Source organism: Anopheles coustani, chromosome 2 (assembly GCF_943734705.1).
Source record: "Anopheles coustani chromosome 2, idAnoCousDA_361_x.2, whole genome shotgun sequence".
NCBI classification, from domain to species: Eukaryota; Metazoa; Arthropoda; class Insecta; order Diptera; family Culicidae; genus Anopheles; species Anopheles coustani.
In genome coordinates this window covers 12,337,399-12,360,128 of record NC_071289.1, presented here as the reverse complement: position 1 = coordinate 12,360,128, position 22,730 = coordinate 12,337,399, and the positions used below count along the sequence as shown (strand labels likewise).

At 44.8% G+C, this 22,730-nt stretch overlaps 1 protein-coding gene across 1 annotated transcript in view; it reads left to right on the top strand.

Annotated features, from left to right (window-relative positions):
• The window catches only part of LOC131262322 (CD166 antigen-like), a 147,808-nt gene that overhangs the window by 50,681 nt on the left and 74,397 nt on the right, over nucleotides 1–22,730 (top strand). The window contains exon 2 of the mRNA XM_058264299.1: nucleotides 13,288–13,417. Coding sequence (XP_058120282.1) covers nucleotides 13,288–13,417 — 130 coding nt within the window. The remainder of the gene's footprint in view (nucleotides 1–13,287; nucleotides 13,418–22,730) is intronic.

Genomic DNA, 22,730 nt, shown 5'->3' with positions numbered 1-22,730 from the left:
ATCACCGAGCTGCATTCATCTTTCTTGTGCCAAATCCCTTCCATCACCGGGCTCAGCCGGGTGGTTATCAATTTTCTTCACGATCCCCTATCGACTTAACGGTCTGTAAGTTGAAGTTATGAAATTTACACCCTTCAAATCGCCACCCACCCAAACCCGGAACTGGCCCGATCCGTTCCATTAGCGAGACGCGGGGTGGGCCCGATTAAGACACACCGCTCGACCACGCGAAGCTCCATCGATCGCGTCGGGGCGGACGTTTAAGGTGCCGTGGCCAGGATATGTGCGCCGGCACATAATAAATTCATAAAACATTGAGGAAATTACGTATAACTCTACCTTGTCATGGTATCGCTTCATTTAAGCGTCTATAAATCTAACAAAAGGGCCCCCCCGAGAGAATAGCGAGCGCTTGGTCGATTGCCAGCAGCCCGAAAGCGTCCGCAGAATGGCAGTCGCAGCATTTTGGCGCACGAACTTCCAAGGCCAGCAGCTTCCCCATTGGTTGGATGCTCGGTGCACGGCAGCCATGGTTTCATCCGAAAATCCTGTAGCGGTGGTGGTGGTGGTGGTGGTGAAAGCGCTTCGTCTAGCGTGGTAATAAAACCGCCCTCATACCGTCACCCGGAAGCGGATCAATAATAATGGAAACGGGTCGCTGTGGGGGCTGAGGGGATCGGGGTGGGTAGGTCGGACTGGGGTCGATTAAGCCACGCGGTGCAACCAGTCGTAACGACGCTGATATCGGCGTGATGAATGGCGTGTAAAAGGATTAATTTCTGCAAAGGTTAGCAATTGCTGGCGGCCCGAGAACCGGCGGGCGAATCGGGTGGCACGGCTGCATCGAGCGGCGGGGAAAGGTGTGATGGCAAGAAGCAACGGGGTGCAAAATGGTGAATCGGTCGATCGATGAATAGATGAACGGTTCGATGAACGGGTTCGGTGGATGGATGGATGGATGGCTGAATGAAGATCTGCTGAGGTGTGGACTATTTTGAGAAACTCGATAGTCGGAGGGCCAGCTTGAAATATGGTCTGATGCTCAATTTGCTTAAGCATCAGGCGCTGGCAATGTTGAACATTGATGCAAGCTTTATATTTATTAATTTGTATCCAACTTTTTGTTTGTTGGAAACATTTTTCCATGATTAGTAATTTTTTTGTTAAGTAGCATCTAACATCATTTGAATATTACCTTTCTCATATATGTTAATGTTTTTGAATTACAAAAATTATATTGACATAAAATAAATCAGCAATTTCAAAGGTGTTGAAATCAATTAAATATTTTAGCTTTTTCCTGTATGGAGTTTTTTCTACACTAAAAAGTAGACCAATACTGAACCATCGATTCTGAAACATTCCCAACATTAATTTTAAGTACTGCTGATGTAGTTGAAGATATGTTTGATCATTATTTTTTGATAAAATCATCTACATTTTACAATTGAAACTCAGTTTTACTAACACAAACAAAACAAGTATGTTTGTTACATATTTCAAGGTGTATCCACCAAACTTATACAACATGGTTTATACAACACGGGGAAATCGATGAAATATCAATCATTTTAAATATACCGTATTTGTAACTATTGAATTAAAACATATCTCCCAAGTTAAGAGTTACAATCACAATCATTTTTTCAACTCCTTATTTACCTATCATTGGTGGGACGTCAAGCTAATTTTACATAATTACAGGTATCGAAAATTTCGAAAAATGGTCAATATCGTTGGATCCCTAATGAGAAAAAAATTGGATATATATTTTCGTTGATGATAAGTTTTCTTAATTAGAACTGAACAGTTTATATGGTAGTAATAAAAAGTAATAGAAGTCCATTTTTCAAAAACCTTCGCCAAATTCAAGCTTGGTAACAAAAACCAACCAGTGATTGTAAATTCAAGCCATCCCGTTTAAAATGCTTATTGTTCAACTAAATGTTTCACGTTTGCTTTCAAAATTCAAGGACATACTTCATGCCTTGAAGTGCCGAGCGAAACAAAGCTTACCAAGCGTGAGCTTACCGCCTGAACAACCCCCACGACATTGCGACGCCCACTTTCCATAGCGTCATCCCCACGTACATCATTCCCATTTACTCAATCACTCATTTCAACGGAACGCCACCAGAAAGCCGATCACTCCGGTGCATCCAGCGCCGGTTTGCCGCTGAAAGATAAAAGCTCGAAGGGTGGAATTATTCAGCACGCAGCCACCGCGGTGATGAATAAAACACGAGTGTAAAGTGGAAGCTCATGCCGTTTCCGGTGGGCTGTTTTTCCGACCGCGTCGAACGCTTCTTCGAGGAGCAGTTTTCGCTCTTTTGTGGCGGTCGACCGCTGAACGGTGTCGACGTTCTCATCGCCGTAATGGAGAAACACGCGTCCGGAGGCCGGCGGTTTCGAGGACTATCAGTGGTGGATCCTTTTTCAATCCTTTCCCCTCCAACCTACCCCCTCGCGGTCGAGGTTTCCCTGATGAACACAAAACAACCAAAGCAAAACATTCACCGGAAAAAGCTTCTTCGAGGACAAACATACACCCACACACACTTGTTTCTCGGAACGTTCGCAGACTTACCTTGCCCGATGACGCCTCCGAACAGGACGATCGTAACCGCGAATGGGTGCTTAGTGCTGTCTGAGTAAGGGGGTCCTTTTTTTTGGGAACGACGTTTACTTTTTCCGAGATCCAAAATCGATCCAACCGCACTACGAAGGTGTAAAACGTCCAACCTAGCCAGTTCAGCCTGGGTGTACGAAACGGTGCGCCACCTTTCGAATGTCCTGTGGCACCTTTTCTGGGAAAAGGCGGCTTTGGGCAACTGGAAAACCGGACCCATGTGGGCCACTTGGTCACTGAGCACGTTCGGCCGCACGCCCTTGCACCGTAATGGAAGCTATGCCGATAAGCCCGTGTACGTTTGGTCACATTAACAGTATTGGATGGGCCGAACAGGTGCGATGCTGTATGTCCTCTGTGTACTCAGCACTTCTTGTAATGGATATCTTGTCTTTTTTTTTGTCCTAACATTGACCTTTCGAATGGAAAATAAAAATATCAGGACAATGAGCATGCTTGAGAATGATAGTTTCTTAAAAGATTCTTCAGTCGATGTTCATCAAGTGAAATAATTGTCACTAGAGAATACTATACACACTAAAAACTAAGGGAATTTCGTTTGGTAAGAAATCATTCACAAATGAAAGAACAAACAGTACCATTTAAGGGCTATCTGAAAGGTTGGGACGAACTCAATTAAATAAATTAAAAAGTATATTATTTTTTCAGTTTTCATGCAAATCCTTTCACCGTTCGCTAAATTCAAATTTTCGCATTAAAAAATTGTTTACAATGCATCCAATACAAACCCCATCCCACCACCACCCAACCACTAAACCCGCTCAATACGCCCTTCCGAATATTTCTGCGATTCATAGTGCGCCCATGATTACCTAGAACTTCACCGAAACCTTTTGCCAATTTGGCGCGGCACAAGTGTCGGCAATATTGCGCTCAAGTTTAGGTTTCTCCCAATAAATTTGCCAACTTCATTAACGCGGATTACGGCGGGCAATTCCGCTGCCGGGTGAAAATTGGAAAAGCCGGTGGTTTTTCGAGCATTTTAGGGCCCCCGGATTGGTGAAACCCACCACCGGGTTGCTGCCGAACCAATAGCGAGCGGATTTCGAGTGGGGTTTAGTTTTTACCCTCTTGCCCGTGGGTGGAAAAGGGGTTTTCCCCCGTGCCGTAGCACGGCTGAGTGAGCCACTGAACTTGGGGGCAAAAAGTGCGTTTGCATTGAACGGTGGATGGATGGTTTGGAATTCATCACTATACACCCTTCCATATGATCGAGTTTACCGGGAAACCTCTTGCGAAATCGAAATTGAAGGGCATAATAAACTTTCTAGATGAAAATCTAATGGGTACGGATGAAAATAATGTGCGCAACCCGATGGCGGGGACTTTTGCGGACCATTGACCGAACCTGCCCGTTTGCTGGCTGAACGACCATCGCCGGCGTGGGTGTTTGGAACCGAACCCCGATTCAACAGGGCTCCAGATGATGGAGGATCGTGCCGATTCCTGGATTGATTTTCCATAACTACCCTTTACCGTTCGAATTTGTAGCTTCATCAAGAAATATTCTACCGGCACAACAAGCAACCGGTGAGAGCTTACGCAATCGCAACCGGTAGCATTTTCCGAACGTTGCTAGCAACAAAATGAACCCGTTGTACTTTGCATTCCTACCACCGCGCAACGCCGCAGATGGTGCGCGTTGGTCCGTGCTGGCGTAGTTGGTGAAAAGTGCCAGCCCCGAGGCATCCGAAAAGCTAGATTGGGGCCCAAGATTATGAATATGCCGCTGGGTAGGTTTCCCCCAGGCGCCGCATTTCACTCGTGGTACCCTTTTTTCCCAGTGCGGGATACCGAAAGACCCGAGAGCACCCATTCCGCTGCAGCACACGCTGTTCGAATGGGTAAAACTAATAATCATAAATTTCCCGGAAACATTTCAATCCGCGTGCTGGCAGCAGGCGTGTGCGAGTTTTTCATTTCCCCCGTTTCGGAGTTTCCTATTTTTGTGTGCAGTTTTTTTTTTTGCCTCGGTTGATAGCACTTGCTGTGCGTACCGAAGGAAGCTCCCTTCGCCGATGGCGAAATCCGCTGGTGCACAGCAGTGAACCGATGGATTGGCTCAAGACTGTGTATTGAAGGCTTCGAGTGAAATCCCGATGGGAAAAGAGCATAGACAAAGGATACGAACAAAAAATCCAATTTTCACATCCACGGAAACAAAGCTACGCGTTTGCCTAAGGCGAACCAACCAGGGTATAGTAACAAAAAGAATAAAAATGCGAGGCTGCTTCTTGACACTCGAGGCAAACGCAAGCGAAATGGTGGCCAAATCAGTGAAGTGCATTGCCATCTTGCAACGGTAGAGTGTAGTGTCTTTTGTGCTGGAAATGAATTCTTAGAGATTGCGCTGACGATTCGTTTTTACTCTTGAACATTTTTACTTTTGCCAGAAAATATAATACAAGAAAAGGTGTGAATGTGACATAATTAAAGAGGGGTTTCTCAATGGTCGACTACAATTTAGGATTGTCTTTGCTACTTACTAAATATTGACAATCTGTTTTAAATAGGTCATTGAATCTTCACAAATTTAAAACACTGTTAGCATGATATATTCATTTTACATAAGCCTTGAGCATTTTTGTTAAAAATCGACATATGCGTTTAATTTACAAGAAGTGTGATAGGTCTTTACTGCATTCAAAGGATGAGTGGCAAAACAACCATTTTCATACATTATGATATGGAGTTCGTAAAAATTACTTCCTGTTGAAGCACACATATCCCTTTGCACCTATTCCAGATAAACTCCAACTAGCATTAGGTTAGTCTCTTTAGTGCTAGTGTGCCTTTTCATTGTAGCATTTGGCCACCGAATCTCCCAGTCCTTCAGTAGCGTCATCAGAATACCACCCGGGCTATGTTTGCAACAAACATCACAAGTAACTGCCGCATTGACGCAATGATGGGCTGATGAAAAACATCCATCCTGGGATCGGACGCCCGGGGCGCCCGTAAAGTTTCGGCTCGTAAACTTTTCAATGGAGCAGCATGAAACAAACATGAGCGCTCATTACGAGCCACGAGTTGGAAGGTTAAGCACAAGGTGGAAAGTTTGTGCGCGACCACGCGGCACGAGGGTTTTTACTGGCATAGTGTTGCCGATGTATTTGTCCCCAGTTTTAGTGCGAAAATCCGAAATTCCGTGCGACGTGTGCTTAACGTTTTTCACCGGGCTGCGTGGTGCAGGAGTTCATCAGGCTTTCTTTTACTTTGGTCTGTTCCGGCAAAGTTTAGGGATGTGAGAGAGGGAAACGCTACTCATCTGAACGGAGATACTTTGGCAGATATCTCCATTAAAAGTTCAGACCGAGCTACCGAATGAAGCAACAATGACAATCTTTTGAAACCCGGTCTTGTCAAGCCATTGTTGTGGTGGTGGAATGGCAAAAACAACACGTCGTTTACTTTTGATTTCGCTCGCTACCATCGAACATCGTGCCCTCCGGTGGCAGGTGGTTTAATGGCGAGGAAAGAAAGGAAAAAAGGAAAACCCCCTTGTGGAAATGTTTCATTTTTACCTCCCCTGAAACAAAACAACTGAAACCCAAAACCGACAGGTAGCGTTCGTGGAGAGGGTGTTTTCCAAGGCGCACGCCCTTTGGAAAAAAAACAACACACAGATAATGAATGCCAACCGGGACGCAAACAAACGAACAAACAGAACAGCAGAAGAAAGCAAGAAATGAATCCGTACGAAACCGTAACAAGAAGCTGGTGGAAATTAAACCTCAACAAAAGCAGCAACATTTCGTAGATAAGAGCGAATGGCGGCCACCGTCGGAGTCAAACGGCATGCTCGGTGACGGAAGGTGCGGGTAGGTTAAGTGCAGGTAGGTGTAAGGGTTGATAAAAGAGAAACGGCCAACAACGGTACGCTCGCATTGTTTTTAGGGGTTTCCGCCGAGCGCCATCGTGACGCGCAGAGATAGCGTGCTTTACATAAAGAAAAGAAAACATCCCATCAAACCATCGTCGCTTGCTTTGTTAACTTACCCCCTCGGTTTGCGAGGAGTTGTGCAAAGTTTCATAAAAATTTTAACGCACACCATGTTACTACAATAATTTACGAACAATTGCGTCACCGGGAACCGAGAAGTCCGAGTCCGACTGTTGTCGAAATGTTCATAATGGAGGCGCCTGGTTGCCCGTGGCTGGCTTGTCTCATTGTGTCCGTCCCCATGCCGTTGTGTACGTGAGCATTGGCAAACATGTGATGTGATACGGCGTAGTTTCCTCCGACCGACGCTTCGTCGCACTCCGCTTTCGCAACAGATCGTTAATTATGTTTCTACGGAAGAAGCGCTGTTGTCACGAGGCCGTTCCGACACCGAATGGTACGAGGTCATGAATCTGCTTTGCCTGGAGAGCCCCCAAAGCAGGGTGAAGTGTCGTGGAGAGCCCGTGTTCACCATGCAGGACACAGACACTTGCAGCATGTTCTTCCGGGTGACCCTCCCGGGACACTCTGCCGGTTTTCTGCGAACAGCGCTTGCAATGTGCACGACGATAGCGGAAAATGTTCACAACTCGCACTGTGCTAACATGACATGGTTAAGGAACGACAAACTTTATCCTCCCCCCTGAGTGCGTGCCACGATGGCACCGGGTGGAGATTTGCTGCATGTGTCTTTAGTTGTCTTCGCAGTTTGTTGTATCTCTGTACCCGCCTTGTGCTTCCCTCTTCGTTCTTGTGGTTCGAATGCTAAAAGTCGAGCCTGTTTCATACGTTGTGTTTTTACAGGTATAACCTTACTACTTGAAAGAACACGACGTGTTTGCTGCAAAAATATGGCCCTGATATGATACAGCACTATGAATATATCAACATCGCTGGTTATGCTTGGTGGAATAAATCCTGCTTTAAAAACCATAAATTTCTCAATTTATTATATCTTACTAAACATCCTATGATGCATTATCTTTTTATTGGTTCCTAGTGCCGGTACACTGATCCCCGAACTTCACGACAACATTTTCGCATGAAATCATTTTCCCAGAACCGTCCGGTCCCTTGCTAACCTTAGCGTTTATGTATTCCAACCTCTTAGGAAGCTAAAGCTCCCATGGTGATAATTTCTTCCAACGCCTCGCGCTTCTTTTTTTGTTCCTCCAAAAAGAAAATATTCCACTCAGCGTTGCATTCACCGTAATTGAGTTATTTTTACGCACAAATTAAGAAATCCCATCACGAGCCGGAAACTGTTTGTCTAGTGAAAACTCGCCGTTTATCCTCTAAACCGGAGCTTGGCCAACTCCCTACGGCAGGCCCGGTGTACAGCTTTGCGTCCTGCGCGCCCGATTCAACTGGTGGGTGTTCGGTGGGTGGGAAGGAATTTTCACGAAATCCTTCCTCTTCCCCAACTGCCACCTTGAAGCAGTACGGACGGCTTCACGAACACCGCGCTGAACGGACTCCCGAGATAAGCTAGCATGCTTAGCGCTGGGCTGTTTCGGGGCTGGGCCAGGCGATTGGGGTGAGCAGCACTTTGCACATTTTCTTCGCACTGACCATGGTGTCGAGTATTTTGGTGGAAAAACGACCCGGCGTAAGGAATTATATGCATATTAATTGGCAAAGTTTGACAGGCGTGAAACGGGACCAGCGTGGGGCTCATGCTTCTGCAATAGTCACGCCAGCGCAAGATAAAGGCGACTGATGAACTTGTTTTAGACGCGAGGAGACAAATTTGTTGAATATTTGAGAAGTTCAAGTTTTTTATTATTGTTATTATTTGTCTCTGACACGAGAACTGTTTTGGTGACTCGTTAACTCATTACCTCATACCAGAATATAATCTTTTCTTTTTGGTGGCATAACAACCGTCTCCGGTGATGCCTATTCATTTAAAACGTACTAGACCTTTTCACCTCACATACGTGTACTACTTAGTCTTTTCATTCCGTAAAGAGTGTAATTAGAGTGGACTTAATATTTCTTATGTAAACCAACAATTTGAGTCAATCGAAATATTTATTTCCCAGGGTCTGATCATGTTCTTTACCTACAGTTTTTTTTTGTTAAAAAAAACCTTAACTGTTACTACGTTATGAAAACTAGCATTTCTATCTGATTGGATACTTTTTCTCATATGAGAACATATCTCCCCTTCATGTTATAATTGAACCAATACAACTGGTTAACATGATAGTCAAGAAACCACATCACTTACATCCATCTACAGAATATGCAACCTCTTCGTACCAGAAAAAAAATCTCAGTCACGTTTTTGAGGCAAAATGAAATTAATTACTCTCACCACCCCTACTCCTCGACGGTGATGAGGCGAGTTCTAGCAACGACCATCCTACAGATTACCTGCCATGGCAACCTGCAACTGGCAGCGACTTCTCGACAGCTTAATCTTCCGCCATCGTTGAAAGGCAAAGGTTTTTCCTGTTCGCACTGTCAGAGTCACCACGGCGTTAGCGACGAGGACTAGGCCAACGTGAATTAACCTAACCACCGACAGCGTCACTCAACTCCCCGCTGCAACGTGAACGCCATTCGGATGTGTGACGTATCGACTGTGGCTTTCACAAATTAAGACCCACAAACAAGTCCCTGCCTTAGGGAGCTGGAAGTGGAAGTCCTGGCGATGCTACACTCGACGTTGTTTAGTCGGTAATTTGTTTAATGAAATACGTAATCTGATGACTTTGCGTGTTCGTTTGCGTTCGCTGTTTCTTCGCAAAGTATCTACGGAGCGGTCGAGTTCTTCCCCATTTCGCACCGGATTTGCGCTGACTAATGCACGCCCTTCCGTACTTTTCCACCTCCACCCTAAGGCGTGGGTTCAGCCGGGCGTGAAAGTAGCTTCCATCGGTGCACAACCACCGAGGTCCGCGCTGATGAGGCCACATACGGCCTGGCACATACGGTCTCACGTGTAACCGAAATCCGATACCGTAAGAGAAGTCAGCTGCTCCCGAAGAGATTAAGACGATCTCGGTGACCCCGTTTGCTGCTCGAGATTTCCCGCACTCGTCGATCGGGAAGGGGAACGTGGCAGACGCGCACATGTTGATCTGAAACCCAGCTGGAGAGCTGGAAATCCAATCTGTGCTCCGTGCGGTCAGTTGGATTCCAACTCGTTTGTTGTTCGTTTGGGTCCCGGTGGCGATTCAACCGAGTCAACACGGGATTTACCACGAGTACCGCTACCCGACGTGTTCCCGACCGACGTCAAAACACTCACGGCTCCGTGCTTGAAGGCATTATCTCTTATTATAGCCATAATTCCCATCCGCGTAGCTAGGGTCCCGTGCAACGAAGGAACTATCCCACTACGACCCTGCACCGGACAGCAGTGATACGCTTGGCCACCTCAAGGACACTTCCGGGCTGGCGAATGGGAAGAAACGAAAGCGGTACAGCCGCACGTACCGAGAAGCCCGACTTAAGCCCACTCCGTCGGAACGGAAACGGCACGGTTTCCTGGTTCGTTTTGCTAAATCGAGTTTGTCTCAGGCTTAGGGTGGTGGCCGTTTGTCCGGCCGCTTGTCCACTATTCCTCCACCAAGTGCCGCAAAATGACAGATTACATCTTGTTTTACATTTGAATCCGATGTCACCAACGATTGCGTCGGGTTAGTATTACATTTCTTCTGTGAAATCCAATTGTTTTCGAACGGAACAATGAATGCCAATTATGCCTATAAAATCAAATATTAATTTAAACTTAACATTTTCATTGAAACAATTGTTTGAACACAACGTAACTCACAGCAGCATCCTATTTGCTGATTAAATAGCATTGGTTAAATATTTTCCTGTTCATTTCCTGCCAAAACATTTACTCTCACGCATTTTTCTGAGTATCATGCTGTATTGTATCATTCTGGTATCAATGATCCACCCTTGTTTGTTCGCCAATATTTCTCTTCATAAATAAATGTATTTCATTTAACGGCATTACAACTCGACCAAATACAAATGAACCAATGAAGCTCACCGTAGAATAAATATATATATTTCAAAAATAACAATTTCATCCACCAACAGTATTGTCGACAGCATTCAAATGACTAACTTCCGTGATAATACCGAGTGTTCTGCAGAATTCTTTACCACAAACAAATAAATATTCCCCCACACAAATCCTATAGAATGTGAGTTTGCATACAGTGCTATATTAAAATATCCAGCAATCGCTTGCTGGGAACTATATTGTTCGACATGATTTAACCGAGCTCATCCCCTCACGTGCCGCTGCACGTGATTGATCGACCGTAAGCGGATCAAATGGTTAATATGTATTTATAGTTGATTTCCGCTTAGCTAAGCCCTATCGAACGCAATCCCTCCTCATCCCGTTGTCCGACCGGATGGGAGTTGGTCTAAAGGGATTGTAAGCCTTTTTTTCCTTTCTCCCCGAGCGGGTGTGTGTGTTGGTTTGCCTTTCCGGGTCGGGCGCCCGGTGTTGTGGAATCGGAAATATGTCCTCCAGCCGTCTAATCCTGCCGCGTCCGATAACGATGACCGATCATATATCAACAGATAATACCTTGGCCGCACCCAACTCCCAACGGTTGGTCGGAACGATTTCCATTCACGTCTCTATTTGTCAACGGAACCGGAAACCGTTCTGTGCGGCATAAAAGGAAAGGTGCCGGCCCATCGTCTTCCTTCTGCCTCGGGGCTGTTCATTGCCGAACACGATCCGGTTCCGTCCGTGGCGCTGCTCCATCCATCATTTCCTTTGCGGAGAGCCCCGTTTTGTGAAGGCCATAAGTTTATTCATCAACCCCGTCAAAGGCGACGAAGCCGTGAGCTGGTTCGGGATCACACCCCCCGGATGTGAATGGGGTGTCTGGGACCGTGCTGGACAAACTGGCATGTACATATGATTCTCCATTAATCATACACTTAATCTTTGTCACTCAAGAAACGCATCAATCCGTTGGCGAGAAGCGACGGAGGGTGGCGTTGGATTGAGAGCAAACGTCGCCGAAGTGTCAAGCCATGCAGATTGCTCCGTTGGCATAGCGTTGACAGGCCTTTTACGTTGTCACTCAGTACTGTTGTGCCATAAAAAAAATTTAATACACAATTTATTGACAGTGTTTTACAAGGAAAGCTTTATTTTGGGTTTGTATTTATTCAAGGAAAATTAGTACAACCTTACTTCATTTCACAGTGAAATTGAAGCTATGTTTTCTGGATGGGTAACGACAGCACTCTGTCAAAACACCCTCATTCTGCTGAAGAACCCTTTTCCCGTGCTAATGGCACAACCCGGAGACTCCCCAGATAGTGTCGCTTCACGTAGTTCCGTTTCCCTGCATAAATCAACATCATTTCGGATTAAAGTCTTCACTCTGCAGGGCTCACATTAACACGTCACTCGAGAAAAAGGGGTTCTTCCACGTTTCACGGCTCACGTCCACCGTTCCATGCTCCGAAATGACGCCATAGTTGAAAGATTTTGTCACCTCCTTCAAGTTCATTTGCTTTACCTGCGGTACGACTTTATCCCACCTGCTTTTCGGTGCGAAAATCCTACCGGTCGTTTGGAGGCAGCGAAATTGAAAAAATACAACACCAACCCAGACAGTTTCCCTCGGAATGGTCCTATATATATATATAGCTCCACGAAAATCCAGGCCCATCAGCAGATCCATTCTGAGGCCGGCACCCGTTAGGCGGAAGGGACCATCTCTTGTGTCCGACACTCTGTAAAAACATTCATAATTTCAACACTTCGTCGCTCCATTTCTGGCGCTCATGCCTCGCTGGAGGCCTGGGACACTCGCACACATATAAAAAAAAAAATGAAAACGAGCCGCAGCATGTTTTTGCTGACGTGTGGAAAAATTCCCCATTTCTGGCCCATTCTAGGAAGCTCGTAACGACCGTCTTGGTGCCATCGCTATCCGACACCGATATCTTCTCGCCTTTTCACGCCGTTGTCGGTAGCGCAGAAGGGTGAAACAGAAATGAAGAGAGAGGTAGGAAAAAAGGACACGAAAGAGTTCGGTCGAAATGGCAGCTTCCATGGCGCATTTCGCACAGCATATATGTTATCGTCACAATGAAAACTATTCGCACCCGAAGCATGCGAATTCACGCTGGCCAGCTGTGTCCCGTTGGCTGTGGTTAGATGTTCATGTCCCAGGCTCCCTAACGAGGCGTTCGGAAGTTTTAATTCTTATCATTTCGTGACCACGAGTAGCTGATAATGTGGGAACTTTTTTGACAACTTTAATTATCGCAGTTTCAAATTAGAACGGCTTGTTACTACCAAGTCTACAAAGCATTTACAGTAAAAATTAAAGAGATACTAAAGCACTTTTTTGTCAAAATTATGTGTGAGGCTATAATTTCGGTATTCTATCGAATTTTAGTTACTGTATAGGTATGAATTCGAACAAACGGCGCAATTAATTTAATAAAAATCTCTAAATTAAAAAATTATCTAAATTAAGGAAATTATGAAATCTTAATAGGCATGAAACTTACAAAGCGATCGTGATGCTGATACATAATTTTCAGACCATATCCAGTTGAAAGCTTTTCCGAATGCAAATCATTCCAGCGAAAATATAGCGCCAAAAATGGTTTAATTCAACAGAGGGCTGTAGCTGTGCCAATATATCACTATCTAATTTACTTTTCCATCTATCTTTCACAGTGAAATCGTCCGAAATTCAGGCAGTGGAAGGCCGCAAGATCTCGCTGCCATGCCCTTTATCAGCACCGTCCAGGGATAAAGTGTACATGGTCCTGTGGTTCAAGGACGACGCTGGCATTCCTTTGTACAGGTAAGCTACTTTACATCTCGGACCTTTAAAGGTGGCAGAACTTTGGCAAGGGAAGGGAAAAAGAGATAAGGGAGAAATAGAATGCCAGTACAGTAGAATGAGGTTAAAGGCGAGGAGAGCTGGCCCACTTATGTTATGATACACGACACCCCTGGAATGTTGGAAGAATCGTTTGCGGGGCCAAAGCAAAAGCAAACAGCTTAAATTTTCGAAAGTTTTGCGGAGGTAAAATTCGATTGGAATTTTCATGAGCTTTGCCAAATCCATCGAAACATCGATAGAAATAAGATCGAGATTCGTAAAAGATCTTACCTTACGCTAACATTTCTTTTCTTGTTTCTTGAATTCCAAGGAGATACACAGACTACAAGAGAGTAGGGACTTCTAGTGTTGGATGGATTCTTGAAGTCTCAACAAAATGAGTGACCTGGTATACTTAAATAAAGTTAGATGAAGTTGCACCTCATTTCACTAATGTGGCAAGCTTGCTCTGCAAAGACTACCTGATGCTGCAAACATAGCCTCGTTCATATAATCCCTAACCCAGATGTTAATGACGGGCAATTAATACCAATAACAACCCCGCAGGAAGCCTCCATCGAAGTGAGTGTGTGTTTTATGAACAAAATCTATACTAATCCATCCGATTTTCCGACGGCTGTGTCTAATAAAGTCATTCGGATGATAATTGACATTCGGATGTAAATGGTTTAGGCAAACATCAACCTCCACCATTGGACATTTAATCAATGTTCACACACCGCCTCCAACCCCAACCGGCTCCGTCCGCCGCTCGTCATCCAATCAACCGATTGCTTTTGATGGCCGATGAACACCGACCGATAGGAAACACACGTTTAATGACTTTCGACGAACTTTCTGCAAAATCACAGCCCAAAAACAATTATGCGCCACATAATGGACTGGAATTAGGCACGCGAAACCGTTCGCTACCGTTGTGTTTTGCTTTTTTCGTCCTTTTCATTCACGTTTTTGATGTGGCTGTTCGAAAACCATCACGTCATTCAACGATGGCGCACACGAAAATGGACAAAAAACCACCAAACAAAAAAAACACCAAACTAGAAAAAAACAGCAAACAGTCCAAACACACTCCGACCCAACATACGAATGTACGACGTTTTTATCGCATTTGCCAACGTGTTCATGTTTCAACGTTTTCACACTACACCTTGATAGTGTTTCCTTGATAACCATTTAATTACCCATGGGGCGCGTTTTTTTTTCGGGCAGGCGAACACGCGAAAGAAAACCCGAAAACCCGAAAACATTTCCCCCCCTCGATGGGTGGTTGGGGAAAAATGCGCCTGCGGTTTGCGGAAAGGTATGCACAGAAAACGGCCATCTGGAGCAGAAGGGGAGGCGCAGAGTTGCTCGGGCAAGAAGATGGGGCGCGGTTTGGGTTGATTTATGAATTAACCTTTGACCCAAAATTGTCGAAGGGCGCCGGGGCAGGTCAGAGGGACGTTCATTTTCATATTATCGGTGTGCTATAAAGCAGAAAGAAAAAAGCAGTGCGGACGTAAACATTTATTTAGCTAATCGAATCTAATCCGGGCTCGTGATCAATGCGAACGGGGTGATTCCCATCAGCGGAATCCCGGTCATTCCGCGAACATTGCTGAGATTATTCGCAAATTTTATGTTCGACACAAATGGATCGAGTTGGGACCACCCCAAAGGGGGTTTCGCGGGGAGGTGGTGGCATGAAAAACCTGTGTCAGCTTTGATTTCTGACCTCGTAGCCACCACCTGGCCAGACATAATAAAAATGCACACCACTTCCAAGTGGGAAGCGCGCCCCAAAAAAGACCCATCCACGGTGGAGAACCGTTAAAAATATCACCGCACGCAAAATATCGCTTAAAGACACTTTTATGGCCCCGGAGCACACCGATAATGTGCTACGGGTAATGTAATTTCTCTTCACTCAAATCTCCCGAGTACCACAAATAATTTATGTCTTCGCGATATCATGTGAGATTTCGGGTGGGCGCCAGGTTTTCTTTTTTCCTTTTTTGAAAACAATTCACAATATAAGGCAAACCACTTGAAAGTGGCGCCCGCTCACGTAGCTGTTGCTTGTCGACACAGAACGCCCATGTACGTAGGCGAGAGGCACCTACCTGGGGCGCGTCCGAGTAGGGATTGTTTTCAACTGTTCCGACACACCACATGCGCTGGGTACATTTATTTCAATTTTTCTCCCAAAATGCGCCCCTTTCGGTGTCGTTGGGTGGGCAAACCCCCCTCTCGGGCGATACCATTGAGGTGACATAATTCAACCATTACCCTAAAGGGATTATTTGAAACGTGCCTATCGAGTGTACGCTTAACTGTTTGAAGCGATTGAACCTGATCGTGTAGAATCCGCGGACTGCCGGTGACATACTAACCATTCGCAGCACGTTCGAGACATTTGTCAGTCTGGGTGTGGGCAGTTGTTTTGTCCCAAATCAATATTTGAAATGATTTTTCCAGCAAAATAAGTAACGTTTTCAAGGGCATATGGTATCAAAATTCAACAAATTGATAATTGCTCGTACCGTCCGGATTATTTACTTTAGTTCGAAAAAGGGCTTTTTCTACTTAAATGGACTTGCTAGAAACTGCTGAATGGATATATATTTTACGAAAATTATAAATTTCACCTGTCAGAAAACTATCATCGTAGAGAATATAAAGAGCAGCCCGTGGGAAGCGGTTACGCCGGTTGGAAAATCGGCCCACGAATGCTGAAGTGCACTGCCTCAACGGCGTGGGTTCAAACCCCAACCAACACCGGACCATCAGCCCCCGTACGAGAGAGCTGACGACCCACGTACACAAAGAAAAAAAGTGGGACTTGCTAGTCTCAAGACAAAATCATAAACTATTCTTCGACTTTTAAGATCAAATCAATGAAATAAGGATTTAAAGATAACTACTTTAGCTAATAAAACAGTAACAATAAAATGCTTTGAATTAACCAAACCGTAGAATATATATTCATGGTTGCAGCTGATTTCAACGCAAAGCCCTATTACGAAAAACTAGTTTAAACTGTTCTGCTTTCTGAACTCAAAAGCTTTAATGTGTGGTGATGTACTAAAAGGTTGAAATCCTGTAACGTTAAATAATTGTCATACCATGGCAATTTTACAAACATTGAAAAGTTTGGTCAAAATAAAACATAAGAAAAAGGCTCACAACTCGATCAAACATTTAGAAGGTATTTCATATCAAGAGTTTTCGTAGAAATTAATTTTTCCGTAGGCAATGTCTTCCAAAGCACATTTCAAAATATTTTCCTTCGAAAGCCCCAGCATGTATGCGCATCCGTTTGCATGGGTGGCTGATGCTTCATAATTTAGATCTCATTTCACATCCCACGCCTTGCGTGAGGATTGGGAAATCCCCGAGCATGAAACCGCTTAAACCATTCTCCCACGACGTAGGTTATGCCCGTAACCGAAACCGAAGATCCACACTGCAAAGGTGTGCTAATGGAATTAAAGTATTTGCCAGCGCCAACGTGCTGTGCGTGGTGCTGTAAGCATGCCAACCCACCGTCGTCTTGGAGTCCGAGTTTTGACGTGTATCAAAGACACTTGGTTTGCATCTAGAGTTCACCAAGACGTAAAGCTATGCCGATAGAAAAGAAACCGAACGTAAGATGCACTATTTTGTTAGTTTATTTACTCAACAAAAAGATGAATGTGAAACATTAAATGACCTTCGAACTATTGGTTATTAGATATGCCTAGTTAGTCCTCTGCTTTAATGTTTGTAATGGAAAAACAAAATCTTTTAGCCTCCAATTTTATTATCTTCCACATTTTGCACTACAAGCACACTATCGGAAAATCGGAATGCTATAAATCGACCGGATAAGTGATCAAAGAGACTGACAGTTCCTTTGCAAAGACTATTCGATAAGAGAACACTTTTGTGCCAGAGAAAGAGTTACCAGGATCTAAGCCTACGAGAGCTGCAAATGGCAGACAAGATCATCTCGAGCGGAAGTGTCGTTAGTGATAACAAGCAAGACAACCAAACCACATGCCAATTCCATTCATTCAATTCGCTGGCAACAGGTTGCTTGTTAAGGATTTATGTAACTTGTCAAGTGGCGACAAGAGCAGAAGAACACATATCATCTACTTCATCTCGAAACATGCCCACACTTACACATACTTATCGCACTTGTCCGACACGAAATTTCATCATCATAATCATCATCATCATCATCATCATCAACATGGTCTCCATCATCCTTACTTCCGTTGGTTGGCAGTATTCTTTTTTCCCTGCCAGCCGCAAGCCACTAATATCATAAGTCCATCTTAACGTAAAGGGAAAGGTACGGGGCGTTTGGGAGGGCAAATGCTGGGCCCGCATAAATGAGCCACTTGACCCCACGACACGTCCAGCCTTCGCGCCACCCCGGAAGTAATAACGGACCGGCGGAGCTTATTTGCCACCGGGTTTTTGACAAATATTTAACCGGAAAATATCGTCCCTGCACAATGGACCCCCGGCCCTCGGTTGGGCACGGTGGAAAGTTCTTGGTGGTGGTGGTGAAGGTTGGCGAAATGGCGCCGGCGAAAAACGAAATTTGAGTCCATCGAGCCGGGAAGAGCGCGCGCGCTAATTGCCATTTAGTAGCAATTAGTACCGGCGTGGCAAACGATTTCGTCGATTCATTTGGCGGTAATTAGCGCGCCGAAGTTTCGCGAGCCGTGCCCACGGAACGGTTTCTATTTCACGAGAAATTAAGCATCTAGTCCGCCGATGCACCCAGAACGTCGTCACCGTGAGTCGATGGTTTTTGCAACAATGGCGAGAAGGGACGGATGGATGGGAAAACGAATGGGTTTGAAAGGGTTCCGGCGGGGGAAGGGGAAAGCAGAAGTTTTTCTTTAGCCCTGCACTGCGTGACAATATTTTGTCTCGCATTTCCTGTTTGGGTTCATACTGGTTATTTCTTTTTACATACTTTTAAATAATTATTCGAATATATTCGAAGTAATATTTGAAGGAATTTAAACATCCAATGCAATGATATTTTTCGCCACTAATTCTGGTGGAATGGCCTCTGCTACAGTTCTTGGAAAACTAGCCGAAACAATAGATATATACCGTAAATTTAAAGTAACGACAAGTTATTTATAAGTGGTTGGTTGAAACAAAAACAAATTTCGTTGTCTAACAACGCTTGACAAGATTGACTCATGCAAATTAAAGCATTTCTGCACCGAAGAGATTTTTGGAAAGCTACTTGTTGAACATAATATTTTCAATCGTTATGTATTTTCTTACATTATTTTTCTTACGTGCAAGTACCACTCTAAGATGAAATCTCTTTAGTCAATTTAAAAACACTTCTGGACATTCAGGACCTTCAAGGAGCACCCAAACCGCAACCGGTACGAGATGAGTGCACTTTTTTTACTCTCCTCACGCAAAGCCGCAGCTGAGTGGTCCATTACTTTCATAAATTGTACCCACCGTTTCCACCGAGGCTCATTACCCATGATACTGCAATTATTGTCCTTATCGTCACCAAGCCAGGCGCTGGCAGTCGAGAAGCGGCGACAATAAGACCCGCTTTCTCGCGGACGGGAAAGTAATAATTATATTCAATTAGTCACCGAGTAGCGTCAGTTCTCACAGGCGAGGTGATGAAAAGCTTTCACCTCAATGGAATTAAGTAGCGGTTGCTTCACACCTTCATTAGTGGGAAATATAAAATGTCATATGTAAAAAAAAATATTTTTAAGAGTTTCAGAAAATGGGAAAAATCATGTTTTGTACACAAATATTTCAAAAAAAAACATTGTAGCCTGCTTTGGATCGTCTAATTTAACTTTGCCAAATAAAATTGGTTTTCCATTCTCCAGATTAACTCATTCATGATGCAGAGTTCCATTTGAGTGATGAAAGTATGGCGAATTTCATGACGCTCAAAGCCGTTTTTGATGACGAAGGGAAGAATATAAATTTGAATCGAATTCTGGCCATTGAAAATGGTGGATGACTACTTTTTTCGTCGTTTTTGTCTGCAAACCGTGCATAGTGGAAGGAGCTTCGCAAATTTATGCTCTACTGCATCGATGCAAATACCTTCGGACTGAGTTTCACTCAAGCTGCGGTTCCACGAACACGGACCAGGCCTGCCCACGGGAGATGGGTTCCGGCTGGCGAAACTCTTCCTGGCCACCACTAACGACCATTCCCTCGCCGTGCTCGCTTGCCATTCGTTGGATTTATTCATAAATTCATTGTGGCTTCTTAAATTTTTCAATTTTATTTTCATGATCCCCTGCCCGGGCGCAGTGATCTTGCGCAATAAAGCCGCCTTTGCGGGGCTGGCTGGCAGAAGTGACAAAACCCCCAAAGCCGATTCCGTTGCCCCGATGAAGGACGGGTTTTCCGAACCGTTGGCGGAGTTGGCGACGAGTTGGCCGAGGGACGGCGTGGGTCACAAAGGATTTGCACCGTTTGAAATATGACGAAGCAGAACGCAAGAAATGTTGCGATCCTCCGAAGCGAACGACCTAACGAATGAACGACGATTCCATCCACCTACGATTCACTTCCGGCCGGCAGGAACCAGAGCACGGTGGCGCGTTGGCAAGTGCTGGTTTGGAAAGGCCATAAAAAAGTGCCTCCAATGAATATTTTGCATATTTCACATAAAAATCATTCCCTAAGCTGAATGTATTGAAAGCGAGTGGTTCACTGCGAGCGCATGTTGAAGACGTCACCGAAACGGAACCATGTTGAAAGGGAGAACGAGAAGAAAGCACTCTGGTGATGTAAAAATGCCATTGCGAACCCGAAGTAACAGTCGAGAACGAATGCAAACTGAAGCGGCTTAACGTGTGATCGTGCGAAATTCCAGCATCGACTCCGAGAGCCGAGCAACTTCAATCATATTCTTTGCACAAATGTTTGCATTAAGTCAGATTGCAGTTGGCTTCCGAGCGAATTGCATCGAGGCCAAGTGGGATCGTTAGGGTGGCAAAATTTTAAACCGTATAAAATCCACTCACAATGACAAGAATCAATATCCAATTAAGGTAAATGAAAGTCATCGTAAGTAATTCAGGTTGGCTTCATTAAAATCCTTTATTTGCCTGATGTTTTATGAAAGCATTTTAGTTTTACTTCCTACGAACCAGTTGTAGTTGAATAAAAATATCTAACGCCTCTCATCTCCCACTGCATTCAAATCATGGTAAACAAATCTTCCAAATTACTTATTCGACCTTTTCACAATTCTAAAAACAACCCGCTTCCTTCGTTTTCACCCGAAAACACCACCACATCAATCGCCCTGATTGATTTTCGACCTTTCTAATGCACGTGAACCATTTTTAATAGGTTTCGAACCTATCCAACCTTCGTTTCCAAGAGAAATGGTGATGCTTTTGTTTTTCGCATCCATTTCTCGGAACCGGAATGAAAATGGAGAATGTTCATCTCGACACTAACGAATATCGGAAAAGAGGAAACAACGCCGGGAAGCAAAACTACACCGTAAGGTAATTTGAATAACGAGGCCGACGCACCTTTCCTCGCCAGATGATTCCCACCGAAGAAATGGGTTCATGGGTCCGCAATATTTCACTCAAACGAAAGCTACTTCGCAGGAAGCGAAACATTCCTGGTGGCCTTCCACCGGGCACCGGTTGTAGAAAGGTTTGTGTTAGAATTTAAACCGTGTCCAAAAAGTTTCATCTGAAAGACACGATAATACGCTTACGGTTGCAAAATTGCTTCTCACTTTCTGCCCGAGAATACCGCCTCGAAAGGCGTCTCGGACGGCCTGGAAAGTGTGTCGGACCGCACGGTTCGTTGGGCAACCCCGGAAGGGGCAAGATGAACTCGGTTTTCGGGGGTTTGGAGGGAGACCGGGAACGCAAATCACCACCAAACTGTGGACTGATTGGAGGCCACCCGGTGAACCGATTTGCCGACAATACATTTATTCATAGCTTTTGACCGCTCCAATGCGTTTCCGATTCGCAGGCTCCCATATTAGACCCTTTTTTTTTTTGGTTTCGAGGGTCGAGAGACGCCCGGGATCGAAGGCACACTCACTTTCCCTAAAGTGTTTGCTTCCTGTCCTGGGCTTCCCGCATCGCCACAGCCGATGGTCAATGAGGATCCGGTTATCGATCCGTTCCGGACGGTTCACACGCACCCAAACACACACACACACACACAGCTGGGTGCGGTGAGAAAAAAGCACACACAGAATGGATGTTTCCTGCCTATCAACAGACGCTCACATGTTTATCAATTTTGCCCCCCCTCCCGAAACATCCAACGGTGCGGGATCCTTGGAACGACAAATCGCTCCTTAGGGCGGAACCCTCGGGCCCATTCAAGCGGACTTCCAGTGCGGGCCACGGAAGGTCCTCGGTCGGATTTTGCACGCACTGCACTGTCCGGGTCTATTTTCGAGCCGATGTGCTTGTGTTGCTTCGTTAATACACCCTCGAAACACGAAGGTCGGCGATGACCGGAGGCATAAAAGAGTCGACCTTTCGGCCGCCCTTAACCCTCTGCAGCCCGTTTCGATGGAAATAGCAACGTTTGTCAATGCCAATGAATGAGCGGCCAAAACAGAATACAAGAAGAGTGAAAGCATGGAAGTACGTTATTGAAGAAAAAAGATGCTGAGAATCTATGTTTATTTTTAACTTCATTAATTCTCTTTGAGAGATCAAACCGATGGGCTGAATATTCTTATGCTTGTAATATTTGTTTCAATATTGTTCAGTATTAAGTTCTCAGGAAGTATTTCTACCATCAAAGAATCTTAACGTTTATAAGCGTTTAAATATATTGATGTATTCAATAATTTGCCTCAAACTAAGTCATCTCTAAAATAGTTGAAATGTAGTTTGTGCCACCGTTTACTTTTTAGATCAATATTCCACCTAATGACCATGTCCCACCGAGGCAAACTGTTTTTAAATCCAATTCCAAAAGAACCTCCTTCAAATGGCCACGTGCCTGCACCCACGATACCCGATCTACGGTATCTTAATTTTATTCATGCCCCAGATTGTGTAATCATAATTGAATATCTTCATCCATCGCACAAAACGTCGTATTGAAAACTGCCAAAAACACCTCAAACCCGCGTCCGCATGGATCAAAGTCGGCCGAGATAGGCACACTCGAGTCCTCCCGAGAAGGGAGCAATCGAGTTTGTCGGAACGCGTGCGCGCACTTCGACCATCGTCGTGCAGCTTGGCAGGTGGTTTTTAAGATGCTGCCGGAAATAGGAAACCCA